Raw genomic sequence first — 23,117 nt, 5'->3', positions numbered from 1 at the left:
AGGGCTGAAGTCTGTTAGGAAGAGATGAAATCCATCTGACAAAACAGGCCTAAAGCATCTTTGCTGCAGGTTGGCCAACCTGGTGATCTTTAAGCTACTTATGATAGAGGAAAGAGATGATGACTGAAAGTCACATGGGTTCTGCAAGTGATGGATTAAGTTGGGAAGCAAAAGATTCAGAGTAGTGTAGACAAGACCTCATAGTCAGTCAATAAAACGTAGCGGAAGGGGCCAACCCTAAGCATAAGCACACAAAAAAGGAAATCAAGAGGTGTCATTATGGGAGAAGCTCTCATACTTTTTCTGGAAAATCAACATGACAGAGAGCATCTGTGAAATGCCTGTGCATTCATATATGCAGCCTGGGAAGTAAACACGAGGAATTAGATGTCAGTGTACAGTTGCATGGCTATGCCTCATAAAAACAAAGAGGTACTGTGAGAATGGAATGACACAATAACTGAATACAGGACCTTTAGGAGAGACGGACCAGGAAGGTAAGAAGGGAAACAGAGCATCTGAATACATGGAATCATGTTCAGTATGGGACAGATGGTGTTTCAGCTGAAAGCTTATAGGTCAGGATTAAACAGCAGACCAATATAGTTGACATTGTTATGGGTTTCTGCTGCAGATTACTGAATCAGGAAGAAGTAGATGAGATCTTCAGACACCGAAAGAAGTCTCATGTCTGCATGAGACATAATTCTGATTTCTAGCCTGTGGAAGGCTTTAATCACCCCAATATCTGCTGAAAGGAAACAGAACAGGACATCAGCAATCCAGGATATTTTTGGAGTGCATGATGATAAATTTCTGGCACAGATGACCTGAACCAATGCTGGGGGAGAAAGGAAGAGTGGGGTGTTTGTGTGGTGCTCTGCTCATCCTGGTATTTACTGAAACTCATGAGCCGGGTTGGAATGTAATGGTCAGGACAAACTTGGCTCTAGTGATCATGAGATGCTGAAGTTCAGAATCCTGAGATGCTCTCTCAGCGTCCATGCTATTTGTCCAGGGATTTTAGGAGAACAGTCTTTATCCTCTTCAGGGCTCTGCTTGGAAAATTCTCCTGGGAAATGATTCTGCAGAGGTGAGTCCAGGAAAACACTGATTTTCAAAGTTCACCTCCTTGAAGAATAGTCCATCTCAACACACAGAAAGTCAGGCAGTGATGACAGGAGGCTTTCATGAATGAACAACAATCTCCTGACAAAATCCAAATGAAAAAAAAAAAGATGCATAGAAGAGACAGAGCAAGGATCAGCTGACCCAGAAATAAAAAAAAATTAAAACTGAGGAGAACATGGGACTGTCGCTGAATGGGGAAGAGTATCTAGTGACAAAAGACATGAAAAATTACTTCTTCAGTTTTTATTTTATTGGTAGGAGTTGCTTTTAATAATCCCAGGTCCCTAAAATGAGTGGGCAAAGTTGAGAGTAAGGAACCTCAGCAGAGGAGGATCATTTAAATTGGACATACATAAATCTATGGGACCTGATGGGCTGTCTCCACCTGGGCTGAAGGTCCTGTTTGATGTCATGGAAGAATATTTGGAATTTTTTTTTTTTTACCAAGAGGTTGGTAAAATGCTGTCTACGGAGACTCTGTCCTTGGAGATATTTAAAACTTGATTGGACAAGGCTCTGAAAAATGTATTCGTGTCAGTTGTTCCTCTTGTTCTTTAATTAGTTACCACTGAGAAGAGTTTCTCTCTGCCTTCTTTTCTCCCTCACTCAACAGGTATTTATATACATTGATAGGATTCCCTTGAGCCTTCTTTTCTTTTGAACAGTCCTAGCTCTCTCAGTCTGTCATGACATACCAGATGATTCAATGCCTTAGTCATCTTCATGGACCTTCACTGAATCTGTTCCAACATATCTTGTCCTTGGAAACCCAGAGCTGGATCACCAGTGTGGTCATACCAGTATTGAACCACCTCCCTTGACCTGCTCTTGATGCCTTTTTTAGTGCAGCCCAAAATGCTGCAAGAGCACAGTGCTGACTTATGTTCAAGCTGCTGTGCACCAGGTTCCCAAGGTAATTTTGGGCAAACAGTGCTTTCCAGACAGCCAGTCCTCAGGCTATACATTTGTTTGTTCCTCTCCATGAGCAGGACTTTGCATTCCCCTTTGCTGACTTTCTTTTGATTCCTGTCAGTTCTTTCTTCAGCTTGTTGAGGTTGCTTTGATATACAGCACAACCATATGGTGAATCAAACAGTCCTCCTGGTTTCTATCAACTGCAAACTTGCTGAGACTGTACTCTGTCCCATAATCCAAGTTATTACCTGCAGCAGATAGTCAGTGTCCAATCGCATTATTACCGGTATTGACTCCTGGGGGAACACTACTAGCAACTGGCTTCTAAATGGACTTTGTGTTTCAGATCACAACATTTTGAAAACAGCAGTTTCCAGTCCACTGTCCATTTATGTAGTCCATATTTCATTAATTTTTCAATTAGAATGTTATGGGAAATATTAGTAAAAGTATTGCTAAAACTAAATATCCACTCCTTTTCCCTCACCTACAGAGCCCATTACTTCACCATAGAAAGTGGTCAGGTGGTGAGTCATCTCCAAATCCATGCTGAGCACTCCTCATCACCTTCTTGTCATTAACATGTGTGAAAAAAAGTGTCTGTGAGGGTGTGTTCCATCACCTTTTCAGTGCTGCCAGATTGTTCCTCTGCCTCTTTCTTTGTCTGATGCCAAGCCATGCTTTATGATGACAAAAATAGCCTTTTATTTACCTATGGGGTTTGCATGCATATACCCTCCTGCCAAGACAGGTTAAGTAAGCAACTGATTTATGTATCAATTTGGTGCACTAGTGCTGCAGACTGCTGGGCGGTGAACTAATTCTTATTATCCTTGAATTCAAAAACTCATTTTCCTGCTTGCTTAAATTATGAAATGATGAGAGTAGTATAAGAAAAAGTTCAGCCTGCTAGACCTAACAAGCATTTTGAGAAAATTAGTGTGTACTGAGTAGCCTACACTTCTCTTAAAGAGGGCACATGAATCTTAACCTTGGTGCTCTTTATTGCTGTAATTTGACTGATATATGCATACTTGAGAGCAAGGTGTCAATGGAATGAAATGCATGCACTCGCTGCTGTCAATGAATCAAAAATCATCACCTAGCAACAGCAAATTAAAATAGTGATATAGTGGTCTAAGTTACACATTAATATCTTCTGGAAATTGGTCATATAAATGAGTGGAAAAGAGCAGTGAGAGAGTACCTACAGCAGAGTATCTCTAAGCTCTGCTATGGACTTCTTGCATCACTTCAGGCAAATCTGTGAAGACTGCTGTTTTGTAATTGCTTATGGAATGATTTCTTTTGTGTTCAAAGAACCTCAGAAAGTCCCTCTACTGAGGTTTTAGGATGTGAATGATTTAGAAGAAAACAAAATCTTGTATTTCTGTATGGCTTCTGTCTATGCCTAAAGCAGTGCCATGGTTAGGATTACATTCTGATTGTGAGTTATAACAGTGAAATAGTATTCACAGAAATAAAATCATATAAATGACATTGTGATTCTTAATAATTCAATTCTAAATAGCTAGCATTTTACAGCTGCCTTCGTGTGTGTACCCTAAAGTAACTTGGAAAACTCTTCAGGTTGTGTGTAAGTAATGCTTTAAAATATAATAAGGGAATGCATTCAGCAACAGTGTTGAAAGCATATGAGCACTTCAAATAATAACATGATGCCTTTTTTTTAATCACAGGAAATGTTAAAGGATGAAGTACGCACATTAACATACAGAAACTCAATGTATCACAATAAACATGTCTTTAAAGATAAGATTGTCCTTGATGTTGGAAGTGGCACAGGAATCCTCTCGATGTTTGCTGCAAAGGCAGGAGCTAAGAAGGTATATGGGGTAAGAGGACTTTCATATTCTGAGTTAGTTTGTGCATTTTGTCTGAGACTTTGGCTTGGTAATTTACCTTTTCATACTCGTCTTGGTTTGATTTTCTTCGCTCTAAGCTCTTCTCTGGATTGATTTACAGTGGCTTCACTGGAGTTCTGTTGCTTTATATGACTTGAAGTAGTGTGCCTTTTCCAAACAGCTATAGCGTCGTTTCTTGTGTGGACTCTTTGGTGATCTGATACATACGCACATTTATTCTTGGTTGCAAAAAATTGTTAAATGAACTCACTCCTACTCAGGAGAGGTCTATCTTGCTTTTTGTAATTCTGAAGTTTGCAACTTTGTAGTCCTGGAAACTAGTACACTTCTCCCTGTACATTACAGCTCAGCAAACCATGTTAAGAAAGAAAGTCGATGTTTCCTGTCCTAACCATATTGCTTTTCAGAGGCAAAATGTCATGATTACTGTAAATACACTGAACTTTAGGAGAATGAATGTGCAGCTTTCTGCAGAGAAGTCATTAGAGAGAGCATAGATTTGCTTCCTAAGTGTATTATATTCAGAGTTCTTTGTACTGACTCCAAAATGACAAATACAATTTCTTTTCGCTTTGAACTTCACTTTGTCCAGCAGACACTACATGACATAGAAAGCGGGAAGTAGATTTTATTTGTCTTCTATTTCATCAAAATTGCTTACTAGAACTTACTTGGCTATATCTGTGCACTTGAAGACATTGATGTCATTGAATATCTAAACTGTATGTGTCTTTGTTACTGGTAATGATACTTGAAATGCAAGGACACCTATTCAATTCTCAGGCTTTTATTTTCAAAATCCAGTGTTAATCCTGAGGGCCTCATCTGGGTATTAAACTAGAGCATGGATGTCTAGATAGCTGAAATCGGAAGGTACTCATAAAACTTTCAGAGTTTAAGCATGAGACTTAATAAGAAGAGTAGGCAGATAGAATGTATTTCTTGTAAACAACACACTATTTATTATCTCAAAACCCCACAGAGAATAAACCTGTAGCCTTCTCTGGTGTAGGAGTGCAGGTCTCGCACAAGGATATTGCAGTGCTGTGAAAGTATAAGCATATACAAAATGATGATACTGTGCACCTTCCTGTCTCCTAGATGTCTGACCATACAGTCTTTCTCCCCATCCCTTATCCTGGCATTGGTGCTTATCTGATTCTACAGTGAGCCAGCTCACTGGCAGATATTCACCCAGTAAAAGAAAAGTAAATATTTTTCCACATTTTATTTTTGTTTGGTTTGGGGGTTGGGTTTTTTGTTTGTTTTTCTTTTTGTTTCTTTTTTAAGGTTTTCGGGTGTTTTTTGTTTGGTTGGTGTTTTGTGTGTTTCATTTTTGGGGTTTTGGTGGGGGTTTTTTTAGTTGTTTTTGTTGGTGTGGGTTTTGTTGTTTGGGGGGGGTTGTTTTGTTTTGTTTGGTGGTTTTGTTTGCTTGTTTTGGGGAGGGGTGTTAATTTTTTTTTTCACTTTGGAGTTCTTCACAGTATAGGCTGTACCTCAGACATTTATAAAGCTGTGTCACCTGAGCAGTGTCAGCTCACCCATGAACTGTTCAGCACTAAATCTGGGGCATGTGCTATCCAGGAAACTTAGCTCTCAAAGGAACTCACTTAGGTGTGAAACTCCTCTGCTACACCCTAAGAGGTTTAGTTTTCTTGGCACACAAGCTACCTCACCATGAACCCTGTCATACAGCAAGCTTCAGAGTTGTATTCGTGTTGGAAATCAGGTATTTTGGATATTTAGTAGTGGCAATCTTACAGTAAAATTCATACTTTATGGTCCTATTGGCAAAGAGTGCCAGTGGAAACTGTGAATATTCCTTTTAAAAAGCAAACATTTGCCATGATGTTCCAGTTTCTTCCCTACAGTTAGATGTGATTTTTCAAATAGCATGGTATTGACAAAACACCAAAACTGTTGACAAATACAGTGTTGATTTTCTTACTGCAGTGCTGCTGAGATCACTCTCCTTTTTCACACTCTTTTCCTTCTTAAGGTTCAAATTCCTCCGTGACTCTGTCTGGTTCTTCTTATCCTCTCTTACTCACTGTTGCAACTTACTTCTTACCACTACCTTAGCCAACTATTAGAACCATCTCTGAATATTCAAGAGGTATAAATCATAGAATTACTGACTCACAGAAAGATTTAATTTATAAGACCTCTGGAAGTAGCTAATCCAACCTCTGGCTCAAAGCAGACTTACATACAAAGCTGTATCACACAGAATCACAGAACGTTAAAGGTTGGGAGTGATCTCCAGAGATCCAACCCCCCTGCCAAAGCAGGATCACCTAGTGCAGGCTGCACAGGAACACATCCAGGCCACTTTTGAAGGTCTTCAGAGAAGGAGACTCCACAACCTCCTGGGCAGCCTGTTCCAGTGCTCCATCACTCTCACCTTAAAGAAGTGTCTCCTCATGTTGAGATGGAACCTCTTGTGTTCTAGCTTGTAGTTGTTCCTTGTCCTATCACTGGACACTATTGAAAAGAGACCCGCATCTTCATCCTGACACCCACCCATCAGATATTTATAGACATTGATAAGATCCCATCTCAGCCTTCTCTTCTCAAGACTAAACAGGCCCAGGTCTCTCAATCTTTCTTCATAGGAGAGATGTTCAAGTCCCACAATCATCCTCGTAGCTCTTCACTGGACTCTCTCCAGCAGATCCTTGTCTTTCTTGAATTAGGGAGCCCAAAACTGGACACAGTATTACAGGTGTGGTCTTAATAGGGCAGAGTAATAGGGGAGGAGAACCTCCCTAGACCTGCTGGACACACTTTTGTTAATGCACCCCAGGATGTCATTTGCCCTTTTGGCCACAAGGGAACATTGCTGTCCACTAAGACTCTAAGGTCTTTCTCCATGAAGCTGCTTTCCAGCAGGACGACACTAGTCTGTACTGGCACCTGTTGTTATTCCTCCCCAGATGCAAAACTCTACACTTGTCTTTATTTGCCTTGCCCAGCTCTCCAGCCTGTCCAGATCTTGTTGGATGGCAGGAAAGCTTTACAGTGTGTCAGCCGTCCCCCCACCCCCAGTTTTGTATCAGCAAACTTGGGTGTGCTCAGTCCCCTCGTACAGGTCACTGATGAAGATATTGAACTGGACCCAGTACTGATCCTGGAAAACACCACTGGACTTCAGATGGACTCTGCACCACTTACCACAACTCTCTGAACTCTGCTGTTGAGCCAATGGCCAATCTACCTCACAGTCCAATTATCTAACCCACTTTTCTTGAGCTCACTTTCGAGGACGTGAGACAGTACCAAAAGCCTTGCTGAAGTCAAGATAGACAATATCTGCTCTACCTTCATCTATTTGATCATGCCTTCATAGAAGGCTATCAGATTAGAAAAGCAAGATTTCCCTTATATGAATCCATGCTGGCTACTCTTGATAACCCTTTTTTCTTTCCTGTGGTTAAAGATGGTCTCCAGAACATGTTCTCCATGATCTTTCAAAAATTATGGAGAGTGGTACAGTAACAACATCAGCCTGCTCCTTCAGCAGTTGTGGATGCACCCCATCAGGGCCCATGGATTTGTGCACTTTTATTCCATCCAAGTGATCTCTAACCCAATCCACACTGATCAGTGGAGAGTCTTCCTCCCACCAGTTTTGCTCTTTTACCTCCAGTGTAATTTACCTCCAGTGAGATTCCTGACAGCTGGTCTCAGCCGTAAAGACTGAGGCAAAGAAGGCAGTCAGTAATTCTATCATCTCTGTCACCATGTCTCCCACCTCATTTAACAATGAACCACTTTTACCCTATTCTTCCTTTTACTACTGATACATTTAAAGAAGCCCTTCTTGTTATCTTTCACTTTCATAGCCAGGTTTAGTCAACCGGTACCCCCAGGTCCTTTTCTTCTGGGCAGCTTTCCAACCACTCTACCCCAAGCCTGTAGTGTTCCACGGGCTTGGTGTGACCCAAGTGCAGGACCTGACACTGGGATTCGTTAAACCTTGTAAAACTAACCTTGGCCCATTGATCCAGCCTGTCCAGATCCCTTGGCAGGGCCTTCCTACCCTCAAGCAGATCAACACTCCCACCCAACTTAGTGTCATCTGCAAACTTACTGAGGATGCCCTCAATTCCCATGTCCAGATCATTGATAAAGGTATTAAAGAGAACTGGCTCAAATACTGAGCCCTGGGGAGCACCACTAGTGACCTGCTGCCAATTGGATTTAATTCCATTCACCAACACCCTTTGGACTCAGGCATTCAGCCAGTTTTTAACCCAGTGAAGCCTCCACTTGTCCAGGCCATGAGCAGCCACCATGCCACAGAAAGAGATGATGTTCATCAAGCAGGACCTGCTCTTCATGAACCTGTGCTGACTGGGCCTGATCTCCTGCTTGCCCTGCACATGCTGCATGATGACACTGAAGACGACCTGTTCCGTGAACTTCCCTGGCACCAGAGTCAGACTGATAGGTCTGTAGTTCCCCAAATCCTCCTTCCAGCCCTTCTTGTAGAGGGGCATCACATTTGCCAATCTCCAATCAGCTGGGACCTCCCCGGTCAGCCAGGGCTGCTGGTAAATGATGCAAAGTGGATTGGCGAGCACTGCCATCAGCTTCCTCAGTAACCCTTAGAAGTATGTCATCAGACTTGTGTGTGTCTAAGTGATACAGTAGGTGACAAACCGTCTCCTCTTGGACTATAGGGGCTTCATTTCTCTCCCCATCCCTATCTTCCAGTTAAGGGACTGGGTATCTAGTGAACAACTGTTCTTACTACTAAAGACTGAGGTATTGACTACCGTAGCCTTTTCCTCACCTTTTACCACTGCATCCAACAAAGGACAGAGATTCTTCTTAGTCCTCCTTTGGTTGCTAATATATTTGTAGAAGGATTTCCTGTTCTCTTTAACAGCTGAACCCAAATTAATTTCTGGTTGAGCTTTGGCCCTTCTTATTTTCTCACAGCATAGTTTCATGACAATCTTGTAGTCCTCCTGAGTGGTCTGCCCTTTCTTCTAACAACCTTAGACTCTCTTTTTCTCCCTAAGCTGCAACTAAATCTTTCTATTCAGCCAGGCCATCCTTATTCCCTGCAACTTGTCTTTTGGCACATGGAGATGGCCTGTTCCTGCAACTTTAAGACTTCCCTTTTGAACAATGTGTAGCCTTCCTGGACTCCTTGGCCCTTAAGGACTGTCTCCCAAGGGACTCTGTCCACCAGGCTCCAAAACAAGCCAAAGTCTACCCACCAGAAGTTCCAAGTGGCAGTTCTAATGACCTTCCTCTTCTACAATGTCTGAGAACTGTTTCATGATGACTGTGCCCAAGACAGCCCCCAGCCGTTACATCACCCACAAGTCCTTCTTTATTCACAAGCAGCAAGTCCAGCAGGGTGCCTTCCCTAGTTGGCACCATCTCCAGCTCTGTCAGGAAGTTATCCTCCACAAACTCAAGGAACCTCCAGAAGTGCTCCCTCTCTGCCGTATTGTATTTCCAGGAGACATCAGGGAAGATGAGAACAAGGACCAGCAATCACAAGACTTCTGCAAGATGCCTAAAGAATCTGTCTCTTCATTCTGGTTGGGTGACCTGTAACAGGCTTCCATCAGGATATCTGCCTTGGTGGCCTTATCCTGATTCTTACCCATAAATACTCAAGCCTATCGTCATCATAATTAACCTCAATACAATCAAAACACTCCCTGACATACAGGGTGGAAGAATCCATCCAAAGAACATTATCTGTCTCAACATTGTCATCAGAAATCAGGACCCCCAAAAATTTGACTAATATTCTTGCTAACATGTTGACATGGGTTTGCAGCAGTCTGCTTCTGTTAGTTAGTTAGTGATTAAGTTACTGAGCCTGTACAATGGAATGTGGTTTCCATAGATATACAGATGCAAGCTCCATGGGAAAGAAACTGATTGGTATCAAGAACACTAAACCGATTGCCTAGTGAGCATCATGATGATGGATCATTCTACCATTCCAGCTCATTCTGCCAGAGTGAAAAATCATAACTGCTGTCAAAAAAGGATTGATGTCCCGGGTTGATGAGGAAATCATAAACCTTAGGTGAACTTCTCTCATTACAATGTTGTAATACAAAAACTCTCCTAGTCAAAAGCTACCACCTCCAAGGCAGATCATGCCTCAGACACTCCTCCCTGAGCATAGACCACACCTTGGACACTCGTCCTTGGGCATGAGTGGAAGCTTCATTCATGACGGGTGGGGAGAGGTGGAGAGAGGTGGAGATGGGCCATGGGCTGGTGTGTAATTGACTATAAAAGAAGTATCCCTAGCAATGAAACTTCAAAAGCGTTCCCCACCAGGATCAAGAAAGGATCAGAAGGACCAGCAGGACTGGTCCTGAGACCAGAGAGACATCTTTGAACCCTCACTTTATGTTGTGGGTTAAGGCTAGATGCTTTTAAGAACCAGAGAGCTGACAGTCCTCCAAGGGACTAGATGGATGCCGGAAATTGTAAGCTGTATTATTTTATCTCATAAGCCCTGTATCTGCCTATATAAGCTGAGTGCGGAGATCATTTGGCCATTTTTTTCCTGGCTTTCTTTCTGTCTCTCTCTCCCTTCTGAGCACATATCCTTATCTCTTGCAATGTGGGGGAGGTTTCCTGCCTGGCTTGGTTGTGGCAAAACTAGTTTTGTAGCAGAGCTGTTTGTCCAGGCTTGGGAGGGTAGGGAGGAAGGGTGGGAAGCCTGGGAGAACAATCGAAGCCTGGGTTGTTAGAAGACTTTTGGCTTAATGAACTGGTTTTAAGCTGAAATGTGAATTCAGGTGTTCCGCATTCATGTAAATAGTGTGAATATTTGTACATACTTTATTCATTTAAATTTCCAATTCTGTGCAGAGCATTTTTATTTTACTACTTTTGGGATGGGTAAAATATATTTTCTGTCCACTCTAAGCTAAACTAAGACCCATTGGTTGTAGCTATAAACCTCTTTCTCTTCTCTTTCTCTCTTTATTCTAGTTTACTTTACCTTTCTCCTCTTGCATTTTTCTACCCATTGCACTCTACCTGTTTTCTACCTATTCTACTTTTATGGGCAAATAATAAAGTTTTACTGTTGATTGAAGCGGAACCCCCTGGCATGGGTCACTTCAGTTTTTGCACTTGGAGATCACATCAAATGAAGTGTAACAGGTCCACTGAGTGGATCATGACACAGGGCCACAAAACCACCTCTTTTTCCTTGCCCATCTCTTCTGAAGAGTTTGTAACCATTAATTGTGGCATTCTGGTGGTGTGAGATATCCCACCATGTTTCTGTGATGGGTAGTCTATCATAATTTTCCAGATACACAATGGCTGCCAGCTCTTCCTGTTTGTTTCCCATGCTACATGCATTAGTGTAGATGCACTTCAGTTGGTCTAAAGGTCTTGCCACCTTTTTGCAGGGAGAAGTCCCACTCCTTTCTGAAATGAGTCACCCATGGCCAGTGAAGATGTTTTGATGTGGGATCTAAACTGTTTAAACCTCAGCAACGCCTCCTGCCTGGGTGATCCATTACCCTTGTCACTGCATTCCCATGCTCTAGTCTGTCCCATTCCTGTGCTCCAGTCATAGGACCCATCCTAGCACATCTCAGTGATGTCATAGCCCTGCAGGCATGTGCATATCTCTCTTCCTGTTTGTTCTCCATGATATGTGCATTAGTATAGAGGCATTTAAGTTGGGCTCCTGTTGGAGCTGGCTAATTGGTTTGAATTCTCATGTACTACTCAGGACTGTTCTCTATCTATTCTCTGCCCAGCCTGTATTTGTGCTTGGGATTGCCCAAACACAGGTGCAGGACCTCACACTTGGCTTTGTTGAACTTCCTGAGGTTGGCACTGGCCCATCTCTCAAGCCTCATAGATGTGAATGCAGACAGGAAAACTGATTATGTTATAAATGGCTGTCAGTACAGACAAGGCATATAGTCTGTACAGTTTACAACGAAGGACAAAGAAGCTGGATGGAGAAAAGGATAGAGTTCTTCCCAAGAGATTTCTTCCTTGGACTCTCTGGGTTGGCACTCTTGATTGGCATCTCTTCCACATGCCAGTTTTGGTTTATGTTCAGGCCGTTGAGTTGGTTTACATCCACAGGCAGGCAAGTAGAATAAATGCTCATAGTCTCATGGGGACATGGATTGGTATTATGACTGCTATTATGTCTAGTTGTTTCATGATGTATATAAAAAGGGATTCATATGACTTGCCACTTGTATATCCTGTGACCTGTGAGTGCCATCACAGGGGTCAAGCACAGTTTGTTTTTTAGAGTTTAAATGAAATTTATTGGACATATGAAACACCTCACTAGAGATAATATAATTCTATCTGACATACTCATAGAGGAAAAAGACAAAGATTATAGAAAGTATTATTGACAGTTTAATGGCAAATTTAGAAGAGGTAAATTAGGAACTGATATGGTGACTACCAGCAACTTTATCCATCATAGTTTTAAAAGGGTACACAGAGATTCATGGAATGGACTGTTTCTCTAAATTATATCAAAAATCATTGCAAACATGAGCTTTTATGCTAAAAAATTAAGCACAAATCTAAAACTAATTACTTTTTAATTCCTTTCCTAGTCAAAGCTCAGAACTGTTCATAGGAAAAGACATTGAGATCTGGATGGCTTTGACATTAAAATAATTTCAGAAATTTCTTATGTGTGAAATGCCTATATTCATTTTGATAGCACACATAACTGCAAAAGACAGAGTTTTCACGGAGAAGAGCAATTGCTTCTTGACACATTATTGACATTGTTTTTATTTTAGTATTATTCACTCAATTTTGATGTATTTTGTTTTAAAATATACATAAAGACTATGCTAATTCATTCCCATCAGCAGATTTTTATAAAGAAAGAGGCAATATTCTGAAGCAAAAGATACAAATTAGGTAATATGATTAATAAAATATGTAATTTTGTAGTTAGGACCTCTTTTTCCCACATTTCAACAGTTTCAGAAACAATCTTTTCTGCATAAACAACTTTAACTCAATATTTAAACTGCAGTTTAAATATTACAGTATCATTGATCATGGTCCTGCCCACATAGGTTTGATTTAATCATTATGAATCACACAGAATCACAGAATCAGCCAGGTTGGAAAAGACCTCAGAGATCATCAAGTCCAACCTATTACCTAATACCTAACACCTCATGACAACTAAACCATGGTTCCAAGTGCCATATCCAATCTTTTTTTTAACACCTCCAGGAACAGTGACTCCACCACCTCCCTGGGTAGCCCATTCCACTGGCCAATTACTCTTTCTGTGAAGAACTTTCTCTTCACCTCGAGCCTAAACTTCCCCTGGCGCAGCTTGAGACTGTGTCCTCTCGTTCTGCCACTGGTTGCCTGGGAGAAGAGACCAACCCCCACCTGTCTACAACCTCCTTTCAGGTAGTTGTAGAGAGCAATAAGGTCTCCCCTGAGCCTCCTCTTCTCCAGGCTAAGCAACCCCAGCTTCCTCATAGGCTTTGTGCTTGAGACCCCTCACCAGCTTTGTTGTCCTTCTCTGGACACGTTCAGGTCTTCTTAAACTGAGGAGACACAGTGTGGTCTAACCTGTGCTGAGTACAGGGGCAGAATGACTTTCCTGCTCCTGCTGGCAACACTATTCCTAATACTGGCCAGGATGCCATTGGTCTTCTTGGCCACCTGGGCACACTGCTGGCTCATGTTCAGACAGCTGTCAACCAGTACCCCCAGGTCCCTTTCAGCCTGGCTGCTCTCCAGCCACTCTGTCTCCAGCCTGTAGCACTGCATGGGGTTGTTCTGCACATGTGGCCAAAGTGCAGAACCCAACACTTGGACTTGTTAAATGCCATCCTGTTGGACTCTGCCCATCGATCCAGCCTGTCAAGGTCCCTCTGCAGAGCCCTCCTACCTTCTAGCAGATTGACACCTGCCCCCAACTTGGTGTCATCTGCAAACTTACTAATGGTGGACTCAATCCCCTTGTCCAGATCATCAATAAAGATATTGAACAGGATAGGGCCCAACACTGATCCCTGGGGGACACCACTAGTGACTGGCTGCCAGCTGGAAGTGGCACCATTCACTACCACTCTCTGGGCCCAGCCCTCCAGCCAGTTCTTAACCCAGCACAGCGTGCTCCTGTCCAAGCCATGGTCAAGTGTTTCGCAGAGCTTTTGCTGCTGTCAGTAGATTTTGGGTTTTTTTCATATAGCTGAGATCTCTAACACATAACTCTTGCTCTTGCTTTTTTTCTCTTTTTTTCTTAGGTTGAATGCTCAAGTATATCTGACTACTCAGAAAAAATTATCAAGGCCAACCACTTGGACAACAGTAAGGCATATTAAAAAATACTTTCTTCAGAAAAAGGAGAAGATTATTGTTTGTTTGTTTTTTCCTAGTTTCTCTATGTTGTGTGGTTTATATGTAAATTTATTTTGCACAACAATTCCTCATGGGAGAAGTTACTTATACAGTTAATTGTGTGTAGGTACACAACAGAGGTAAATGGGTTTCATCAGAGAGCAGTTTGAAATAGCAAGGCAGAATGTTCCCATGTTAGAGCTGAAGTTCTAAAATTAATTCTTCCATTTGAATTCCACCTTATATCTTAAATAGGGTGTGTATAATCAAATCAAAGTAAGGTTCAAAGCAAAAAGTATTCCATACAAAAATTTTTCACTCTTTGACTTCCAACTTTACCAAAGACATTTTTTTAACCCATATGGAAATGCATGCTCACTCAAATTAAAATGCTAATTTCTCACAATAACAATATCATACATTTTTTTTCCCTTGAAAAGCAAACTGTTGACATTTCCAGGGATGTGGAAACACATCCATTTAAAAAAATACTAAAAATACCCCCAACCTACTGAAAACTCTTAAGGAAAAATAGTCTCCAACAAACTCTAGTTGCATCTCTGCAGTCCTCCTCCAAATCACTGCACGCAAGATACAAACTTAAAAATCAGGCTTTTTGTAAATGGGGCTGTGAGACATTTCTTGTTTAAATGTGCTGTTTGTAAGAGCACAGCAGCACAGTTTGTAAGAGCACAATCTAGCTAGCTAGACTGTATCATTTGCAGCTACTTTAAAGTTCTGAATGGATTTCTGGCAGCTTCTGATGAACACGGAGCTGTTTGGGAGAAGAATTTATTGTACTCAAGTGATGTGTTGTGAAAGAAATAACCATGATGTAGAATGTAAGAGGCCAGCCGGAGTATGCAACTTTTGGTTCAGAAAAAGAAAGAAGAAAAGTCCCAAAATATAATCTCCTCTACAGCAGGACAAGACACTAAAACAATGAGGTATTGACTTCAGCTTGGCTTCACTAAGGGCAAGTCCTGCCTGACCAACCTAGTGGCTTTCTACAACAGAGTGACTACAACAGTGGACAAGGGAAATTCAACGAATGTCATCTATCTGGACTTCTGAAAGGCCTTTGATATGGTCCCCCCACAACGTCCTTCTAAGTTGGAGGCATACGGATTCAATGGAAGGACTGTGTGGTGGATACAGAACAGGATGGATGGTCACACCAGGAGGGTAGTGGTCACTGGCTCTTGGGTCCATATTGGGACTAGTGCTGTTTAATATCTTTGTCAATGATATAGACAGTGGAACATAGTGCACCCTCAGTAAGTTTGCAGATGACATGAAGCAGAGTGGTGCTGTTTATATTCCAGAGAGATGGGATGTCATGCAGAGGGACGTGGAGAAGCTGGAGAAGTGGGCCTGTGTGAAACTCATGAGATTCAGTAAGGCCAAGTGCACCTGGGTTGGGACAATTCTCATCATCAATACTGTCTGGGGGATAATGTAATTGAGAACAGCCCTGTAGAAAAGGACTTGTGGGTTCTGGTGGACATAAACCAGTGATGTGCACTTACAGCCCAAGAGGCCCATTGCATCCCGGGCTGTACCAAAAGAAGTGTAGCCAGCAGATTGAGAGCAGTGATTCTACTCTGCTCTGGAGAGATCTCAGCTGGAATACTGTGCCCAGCTCTGGGGCTCTCAACATTAGAAGGAAATGGAACTGATGGAGTGGGGTCCATAGCAGGGTCACTAGGGTAATCAGAGGGCTGGAGCACCTCTCCTGTGAAGACAGACTGAGAGAGTTGGAGTTCTTCAGTGTGGAGAAGAGAAGGCTCTGGGGAGACTTTATTGCAACTTTTTAATACTTAAAGGGGGCCTACAAGAAAGCTGGGGAGGGACTGTTGACAAGGGCATGTAGCAATAGGACAAGGGGGAAAGGTTTTAAACTAGAGGAACATAGATTTAGATTAGACATTAGGAAGAAGTTCTTTACTAGGGGGCACTAGGGGAAACACTGGGACAGGTTGCCCATGGAGGTGGTGGTAGGCCCCTACCTGGAGACGTTCAAGGTCAGGCTTGATGAGGCTCTGAGCAACCTGATTTAGTTATACACATTCCTCTTTACTGCAGGGGGTTGGACTTTCTATGCTTTTCTATGATTCTATGATCATACACTTTGGGTGCAGAGCATGTATATTCCCAGAATATTATCAGATAGCTACACAAGTAGCATGCCACAAACCAATTCACATTTGGATTTTCAGCAACAAGAACTGTGTGTGAAGGGACCATAGAATCGTAGAATCATTAAGGTTGGAAAAGACTTCCAACTATTAACCTAGTTGTCAAGTGCACCACTAAACCATGTCCCTAAATGCCATGTCTACATGTTTTATAATCAAAATAAATAAGAAAGATCCAGTGTGCTCCAAAGGTTGTAGAAGGTATTTATCTCTGCTTCTTCCTCCTGTTTCTCCTAGGAGCAAGTGCTTGTCAGAACTGTGGAAGAAGTAGAGACCCCTAGCCTTTGGCAGAAGACTTGCCTGAGCAGAGTCAGCAGTCTGTCCAGCTGCACTTTAGTCTGCAATATAAATAAATGACACAACTGAACTAACATTTACAGTTGCACACTTTACCATGACGCATGTTCATTTCTATATTAATGCATCTAGATATTGAGCCAAAGGATCTTGTTGCTCATGGAATTTTTTTCCTCCGAGATTGAGTAGAGAAGTGTAGAGTCAGCAAAAAGGGCTAAATCAAGAGAAAACCCACTGTTTCCAGAACAGATACAGTACAGCTAGGGACAGCACAATCTGTTCCCACATGATGCCTTATGAAGGTGTTTCATCAAAGTGAAGGGGGATGAGAGGTACTTGTGCTGCTGCTGCTTAAATTGTGGCTGTTCTAAGTATAGAGGTCTTCAAAGTCTGCACATATGTCACTCTGGCAGCTGTCAACAGTGCTGAAATTCACCACCCAAAAAACTGTGGCAGTCGAAGTTCTCGGGAGAAAAGAGAAATAAAGAGAAATTGTGGCTGGAGCTTATAGGCAGTAAGAGCCTTCAGTATAACAACAGAACTATTAACTGTGAAAAGAACATATTTAAGAATGGGAAGGAAAAGAGAGAATTCTGCTCTTAATGACTGATGCTTTGTGTTACCAATCTGAACCAAGGTTCCAAACTTCTAAGGAGGCAGTCTGGATTAAAAGTTTGCTATGCACATAAAGTGGCAACATGTAGTTAGACTAATACTAGTACTGCATGTCTTTGGAAAGAAAAAAGCTCATTTTCTCTGGGATGAGTTCTAAAAATCACCCAACCCACACTTCCTCTTAACAGCTAACCTAAATCACAGCAACTTCATTTTCCTCAAATTGAATGTTGACCACTTTTATCAGTAAAAAATTGTTGTCATTAGAAATTGCTGTTTATTAATACAGTAATCTTATGAACTAGGAAAGTAAAATATTCCCTACTCACTGTATTCCTCAATTTTAAGTGCATCAGTTACCTTTTCAAGGAAGAAACCAGATCCATGAGACTTCACCCACTGCAAGAAACAATATGAATAGCAGACAAACACAAGCTGAAAATTATTTGTCTGAAGAATTTGGAATATAACTGTAAATAGGAAGTATATTTTTTTAAAAGTGAAAGAATAATTGGTGAATTGTGTAGGGATTCTAAAACAAAATATTTGCTACAACTGAATTAAATATGGTATTCTACTACATCGAACATCCAGCAAATTTTAGTTTCCTTTAAACTAATTTGATGACAGAATACCTGACAGCAATGTTTTCCATCAGTCACTTCAGATAACTGTTGAAAGTAATGCAGGTCTAAACCAGACAGAAGATTCAGAGTGAGAATGACAGTATATTATAGAAGATTTGGTCATGAAGCAGAAAGTAATGAAAAATTATTTTTTCATGAGAAAACCATGTTTGTACAAACTTTCTTGTTTGCATACCGTCAAGCTAGATCTGACTTCTTCAGCTGAGTCAGTTCTCCCTTAGATTCCTCATTGTGAAGCCAGCATAATATATTTGAAAAGAAAATGAGAATTAATTCCATAAAGAGCTGATATCTCAGAGATGAGATTATGTATCCCTACAGAGATATTTCAAGGATTCTAGGTCAATTCTTTGCATTCCATGTCAGTGATCTAGAGATGTAAATGAGTGTAAAAACGAGATCATGCAGGTAACCAGGTAATGTCTGTTTTTCAGTTGCTTTTTTATATATGGGTTTTATTTGGCTTGGGTTTTTATTTTTATGCTGATTCTAAAACTTCTGTTTATTGTACTTATTGAGAGTAGTTTTTAAATAGTGTTGAGTTGCATGGAGTGAAGAAAATAATATTGACACTGTGATACTGTGTGAAAAGGTCAGCCTGACATTCACCAGTAAGGAACTCAGTGAGATGTCTTGTTATGTGAAACATATTTCTTTGTTATGTGAAACATATTTCTTTGGACTCTTTTTTTCAGTAATCACAATATTTAAAGGTAAAGTGGAAGAAGTTGAATTGCCTGTGGATAAAGTAGACATCATCATCAGTGAGTGGATGGGTTACTGTCTGTTCTATGAATCAATGTTAAACACAGTCATCTTCGCACGAGACAAATGGCTGGTAGGTGCTCTGCATGTCATACTCTTTGCTGGAGCAATCATCTTTTATTTTCTGACTATACGTCTTCCCTCTCCTGCTCTCACAATAACAAGACATGGTTATATCTCCAAGTGCCATTTCTTAGACTTTAATGAAAAGATTAACAAAGGGCATCTCAGTGAAAGAACTTTGCTTTTGATTACCTGTTGGTGAAATACGTAATGACATTGCTACAGGCTGCAGAAGTTGCTGAGATTAAAGCTGATGTGACGGTCTGAATGAAAACAAAGGCATGCAAGGGGTGCTTGTCTGGTTTTTGTATGTGCAGTTCAAAATGTGATGTCTTTGTCAGGTGAATAGATTACGAGATCCGTTTCCCCACAATTCATCAACAGAAACCTGGAGGGCTAATGTTTCCAGACCGAGCTGCTTTGTACATGGTAGCAATTGAAGACAGACAGTACAAGGACTTCAAAATTCACTGTGAGTAAATGCCTAAGAGTAACATGTTTTATGGTTATTTCTCCAAAATATTTGCTTTATTGTGGTTGACTCTGATTTCTTTGCTGGCAAAGCTTTGCAAAAGCCAAGAAATTATGTTGATCAAGCCAGAAGTCTAATAGAAACATGAACGCTAAGAAAACCCTAATCTGGTCATAAATTCAGGAAATTTACAATAATTTAAAGGGAAAGATGTATGAATAAATTGCTTAGAGTAATATTAGTACCTTTGCCTCTGTTTTTAAATGTAGATTTTAGGAGATTTAAGTTTTGGACTGCTACTGAAATTGATAATATTCTTTTCCCATCCTGGTGCTGGTTTTTGTTTTTGAAACAAGAAAACAAAACAAACAAAGATACAAATGAATTGTAGATGTTAAGAAGTAGGAGTAGGGAGGTGATTGTCCCCTTGTACTCAGCTCTGGTAGGGCCACACCTTGAATATTGTGTTCAGTTTTGGGGACCTTGATACAAGAGAAATGTCAAGGTGCTGGAGCGAGTGCAGTGGAGGGCAATGAAGCTGGTGAAGGGCCTGGAGAATAAATCTTATGAAGAGCAACTGAAGGAGATGGGGCTATTAAGTTTGGAAAAGAGGAGGCTGAAGGGAGACCTCATTGCTCTCTACAACTACCTGAAAGGATGTTGTAGAGAGGCTGGTGCTGGTCTCTTCTCACAGGTAATTAGTGATAGAACAAGAAGGAATGGCCTCAAACTAAAACTGGGTAGGTTTAGACTGGACATTAGGAAAAAATTTTTCACACAAAGATTGGTGAGGCATTGGAACGGGCTTCCCAGGGAGGTGGTCGAGTCACCAACCCTGGATCTGTTTTAAGGTCGTGTGGATGTGGTGCTTGGGCATATGGTTTAGTGGTGAACTTGGTAGAGTAGGGTTGTTGGTTGGACTTGGTGAAGGTCTTTTCCAACCTGAATGTTTCTGTGATTCTGTGAAATAAGTTTAAAAAATTTCATAAATAACCGTGTGGAAAAAACAGCATGTAATGCTTTTTTAACTTTCAAAAATACTTTGTGAGGACATTAAAATTAAAAATTAGTATCTTACATTTTCATTTTATTTTGATGTGAAAAAAGTTCTAAACTTTGTTTACTTCATAGATACATAAAATTGGCTTTTCCTTTACTTTTCAAATGTGGGAATTTTTTTTCTTTAAGTTTCTTTGAATAACTGGTGCTGTTAGGGACCTCTACAGGTCCAGTCTCCTGCTAAAAGCAGGCCAGATTTCAGTTCAAACAGATCACTCAGGGCCTTGCACTGCAGTCATGGTATGGGGATTCCATAGCATCTCTGAGCACTAACTCAGGAGTGTGTTTCTGAATATCCAGTCAGAATTTTCCTTGCAGAACCTTGCCTTCATTGTCCCTTATCAGATTAAGGGAATCTGACTTTTTATTTGTTTCTGTAGCAGCAGATAGCAGTTAGATCTGCCCCAGGCTTAGCAAACCAAATTTTCATGGACACCTCTCATATCTTAGCATGTGGTTCACATTCATCTCCAGAAAGTCATAGTGCTGGTTCACATTCAACTTGTCTCTCAGATCCTCCAACCTCAGATTTACTTGGTCATAATAATTTTGATGAAAGGAGTAAGTTCTACATTATTTCTCTCTTCTTTTTTTCAAGTTTTGTTTTTGCTTTTATTTATTGTTTTTATAGCTGGTCAATTTCACTTCAAGGCATTTTCTATTAGCCGGAGGAAAAAATCCACAGAATTCCTAAGCTGTTTTATTTACTAAAGATTCTTAGAAAACCTTGGCTAAAATTGGTGGGTTCAGTCAATCCTTAAATGAAAATGCCTAACTCATTCTCTGCCTCCCAGCTCCTCTCAGAAGAGTAAGCTTCCTGTTTCTGTAATCAAATTCATTATCTGAAAAATAGCAGGTGACATAGAAAATTGGGGTAGGGAGGAAAGAACTAAAGAAGAGATGAAAGTTATGGGATTGTAAAAAATGTTTCAAATTTAAGATGCTTTGAGAAACAAAAGACATTTTTAATTATTATTGCTAATCTTTGACACATCCATTGCATTGACAGGGTGGGAGAATGTGTACGGCTTTGACATGACCTGTATTAGGGATGTTGCCATGAAGGAGCCTTTGGTGGACATTGTAGATCCAAAGCAAGTGGTGACCAATGCCTGTTTAATAAAGGTTTGGTAATTCCAAATATATTTAATTCTGAATGTTTAAATCTAAGTGTAGAATTCTTTGGAGATCTGCTTCTTATGTTTTACTACTTTGTATGCCTTCATCTAGCTGCAGAATGCCATCACACTAAGAAGGAATATTGTGCAGTTTTAAATTAGTCAATACTAGCATGTTGCACATACCGAATACCATCCCCTGAGCAAACTATGGACTACTGTAATGGTTTTAAGACTGTCTTTAATTTTTCTTCTTACAAAGTTTGAGCAGAAAAAGTGAGAGAATGTAAATAAGTCACTATTGGGTATAAGAAAGCAAAATAATGATTATTCTAAACACTTCCATTGGAGAGGTAGAAATGTTTAAGAATCGCTACTCAAAACAAGATAAGGGACAGTGGGGCAGTCGGGCACTCTCGCAGTCCATCTTCTCTCAGTCTGCCTGCTTCTTCTTTTTTCTGGCTGAAGATAACACACCCGCATACTGACCTTGACAAGCTAATAGCCTCTCTGCTTCTTGACTCTCTGCTTTCTGCCAGGGAAGTCTCTGGGGAGTCCTTCTGGCTGGTGGGGGGATGCCCCTTGGGGAAAGGCCCCTTGGGGAAGAAGCACAGACTCTCAAGGGGAGGGGAAAGCCAGGGGGCTTGGTTGTGTTTTTCTGTTGATTGTACATATTTGTAAATATTGTGAATAGTGTATATTTTTACATATTCATTGCATTTCATCATAGATTGTAGTTTTGCCTGTAAAATACATCTTCATTTGCTTCCAGACTGAGCTAGCCTGGTTATTGTTGGTGTGGGAGGGGGATTTCAGCTCACACTATTACAACTACCTTGACCACTTATGGCATATCCAAAAGCAAGCTGTTCTTGTGATTCATTTAGTTACTACTCACTGTAACTTAAGACTCCCACAAATTATACATGTGCAAATACTGGATAAATAGAGACATGCTGTATTTAGGTAGGAACTTTAATTGTCCTACTTTCTTGTAAATAGAGGTTGCAAATGCTCCTGAGGAGAAGTTTAAAAGTCAGAAGCATCAGTTTCTGCATTGGTCAGCTCTAATGAAGTAACTCTTAATTTATTCCAAAGCATGATACCAGAATTGGAACTTAATTTATTTGTGGAACTTCCTGGTTGCTAGCCCAAACATCAGCAGCCAGAAGTTAATTTGTATCCTGTTCTACAAATAAGACTGCTCTCTGATAACAAAACCAGGTTAAGAATCCATAGCCTGCAGGAAAAGATGAAAGCTCCAAAATTCCTTCCATGTGAAGGAATCCTCATGTGGGGCTACTTTCTTGAATAAGGCAATAGCAGTGGTACTCAGGTCCATGAATCCAAGACTGTTCTCATTTATCCCAAAGACTCAGTACTAATTTTCCCCTTTTACTTTTTGCTGGTAACAAATACAGCATTAAGTATTCCCTTATGCAAAAAGGTAAGACAGAACCTTTACTGCAGAACCATTACTGATAGCAGCAAAAAGGAACAGAAGCAGAAATTCTCTGTGAGTGTGCAAGCATGCACAGTCCATCCACACATAGGGAAACACAAGATAACTATGTCTGAAACTAGCC

General features: G+C 40.8%; 1 protein-coding gene across 1 annotated transcript in view; it reads left to right on the top strand.

Annotated features, from left to right (window-relative positions):
• Nucleotides 1–23,117, top strand: part of PRMT8 (protein arginine methyltransferase 8) — a 42,486-nt gene that overhangs the window by 6,031 nt on the left and 13,338 nt on the right. The window contains 5 exon segments of the mRNA XM_054390838.1: nt 3,747–3,902; nt 14,204–14,267; nt 18,750–18,892; nt 19,267–19,354; nt 21,423–21,538. Coding sequence (XP_054246813.1) covers nt 3,747–3,902; nt 14,204–14,267; nt 18,750–18,892; nt 19,267–19,354; nt 21,423–21,538 — 567 coding nt within the window.

Source organism: Indicator indicator, chromosome 1, assembly GCF_027791375.1.
Source record: "Indicator indicator isolate 239-I01 chromosome 1, UM_Iind_1.1, whole genome shotgun sequence".
Lineage (NCBI taxonomy): Eukaryota > Metazoa > Chordata > Aves > Piciformes > Indicatoridae > Indicator > Indicator indicator.
This window is presented reverse-complemented; position numbering and strand designations above follow the sequence as displayed.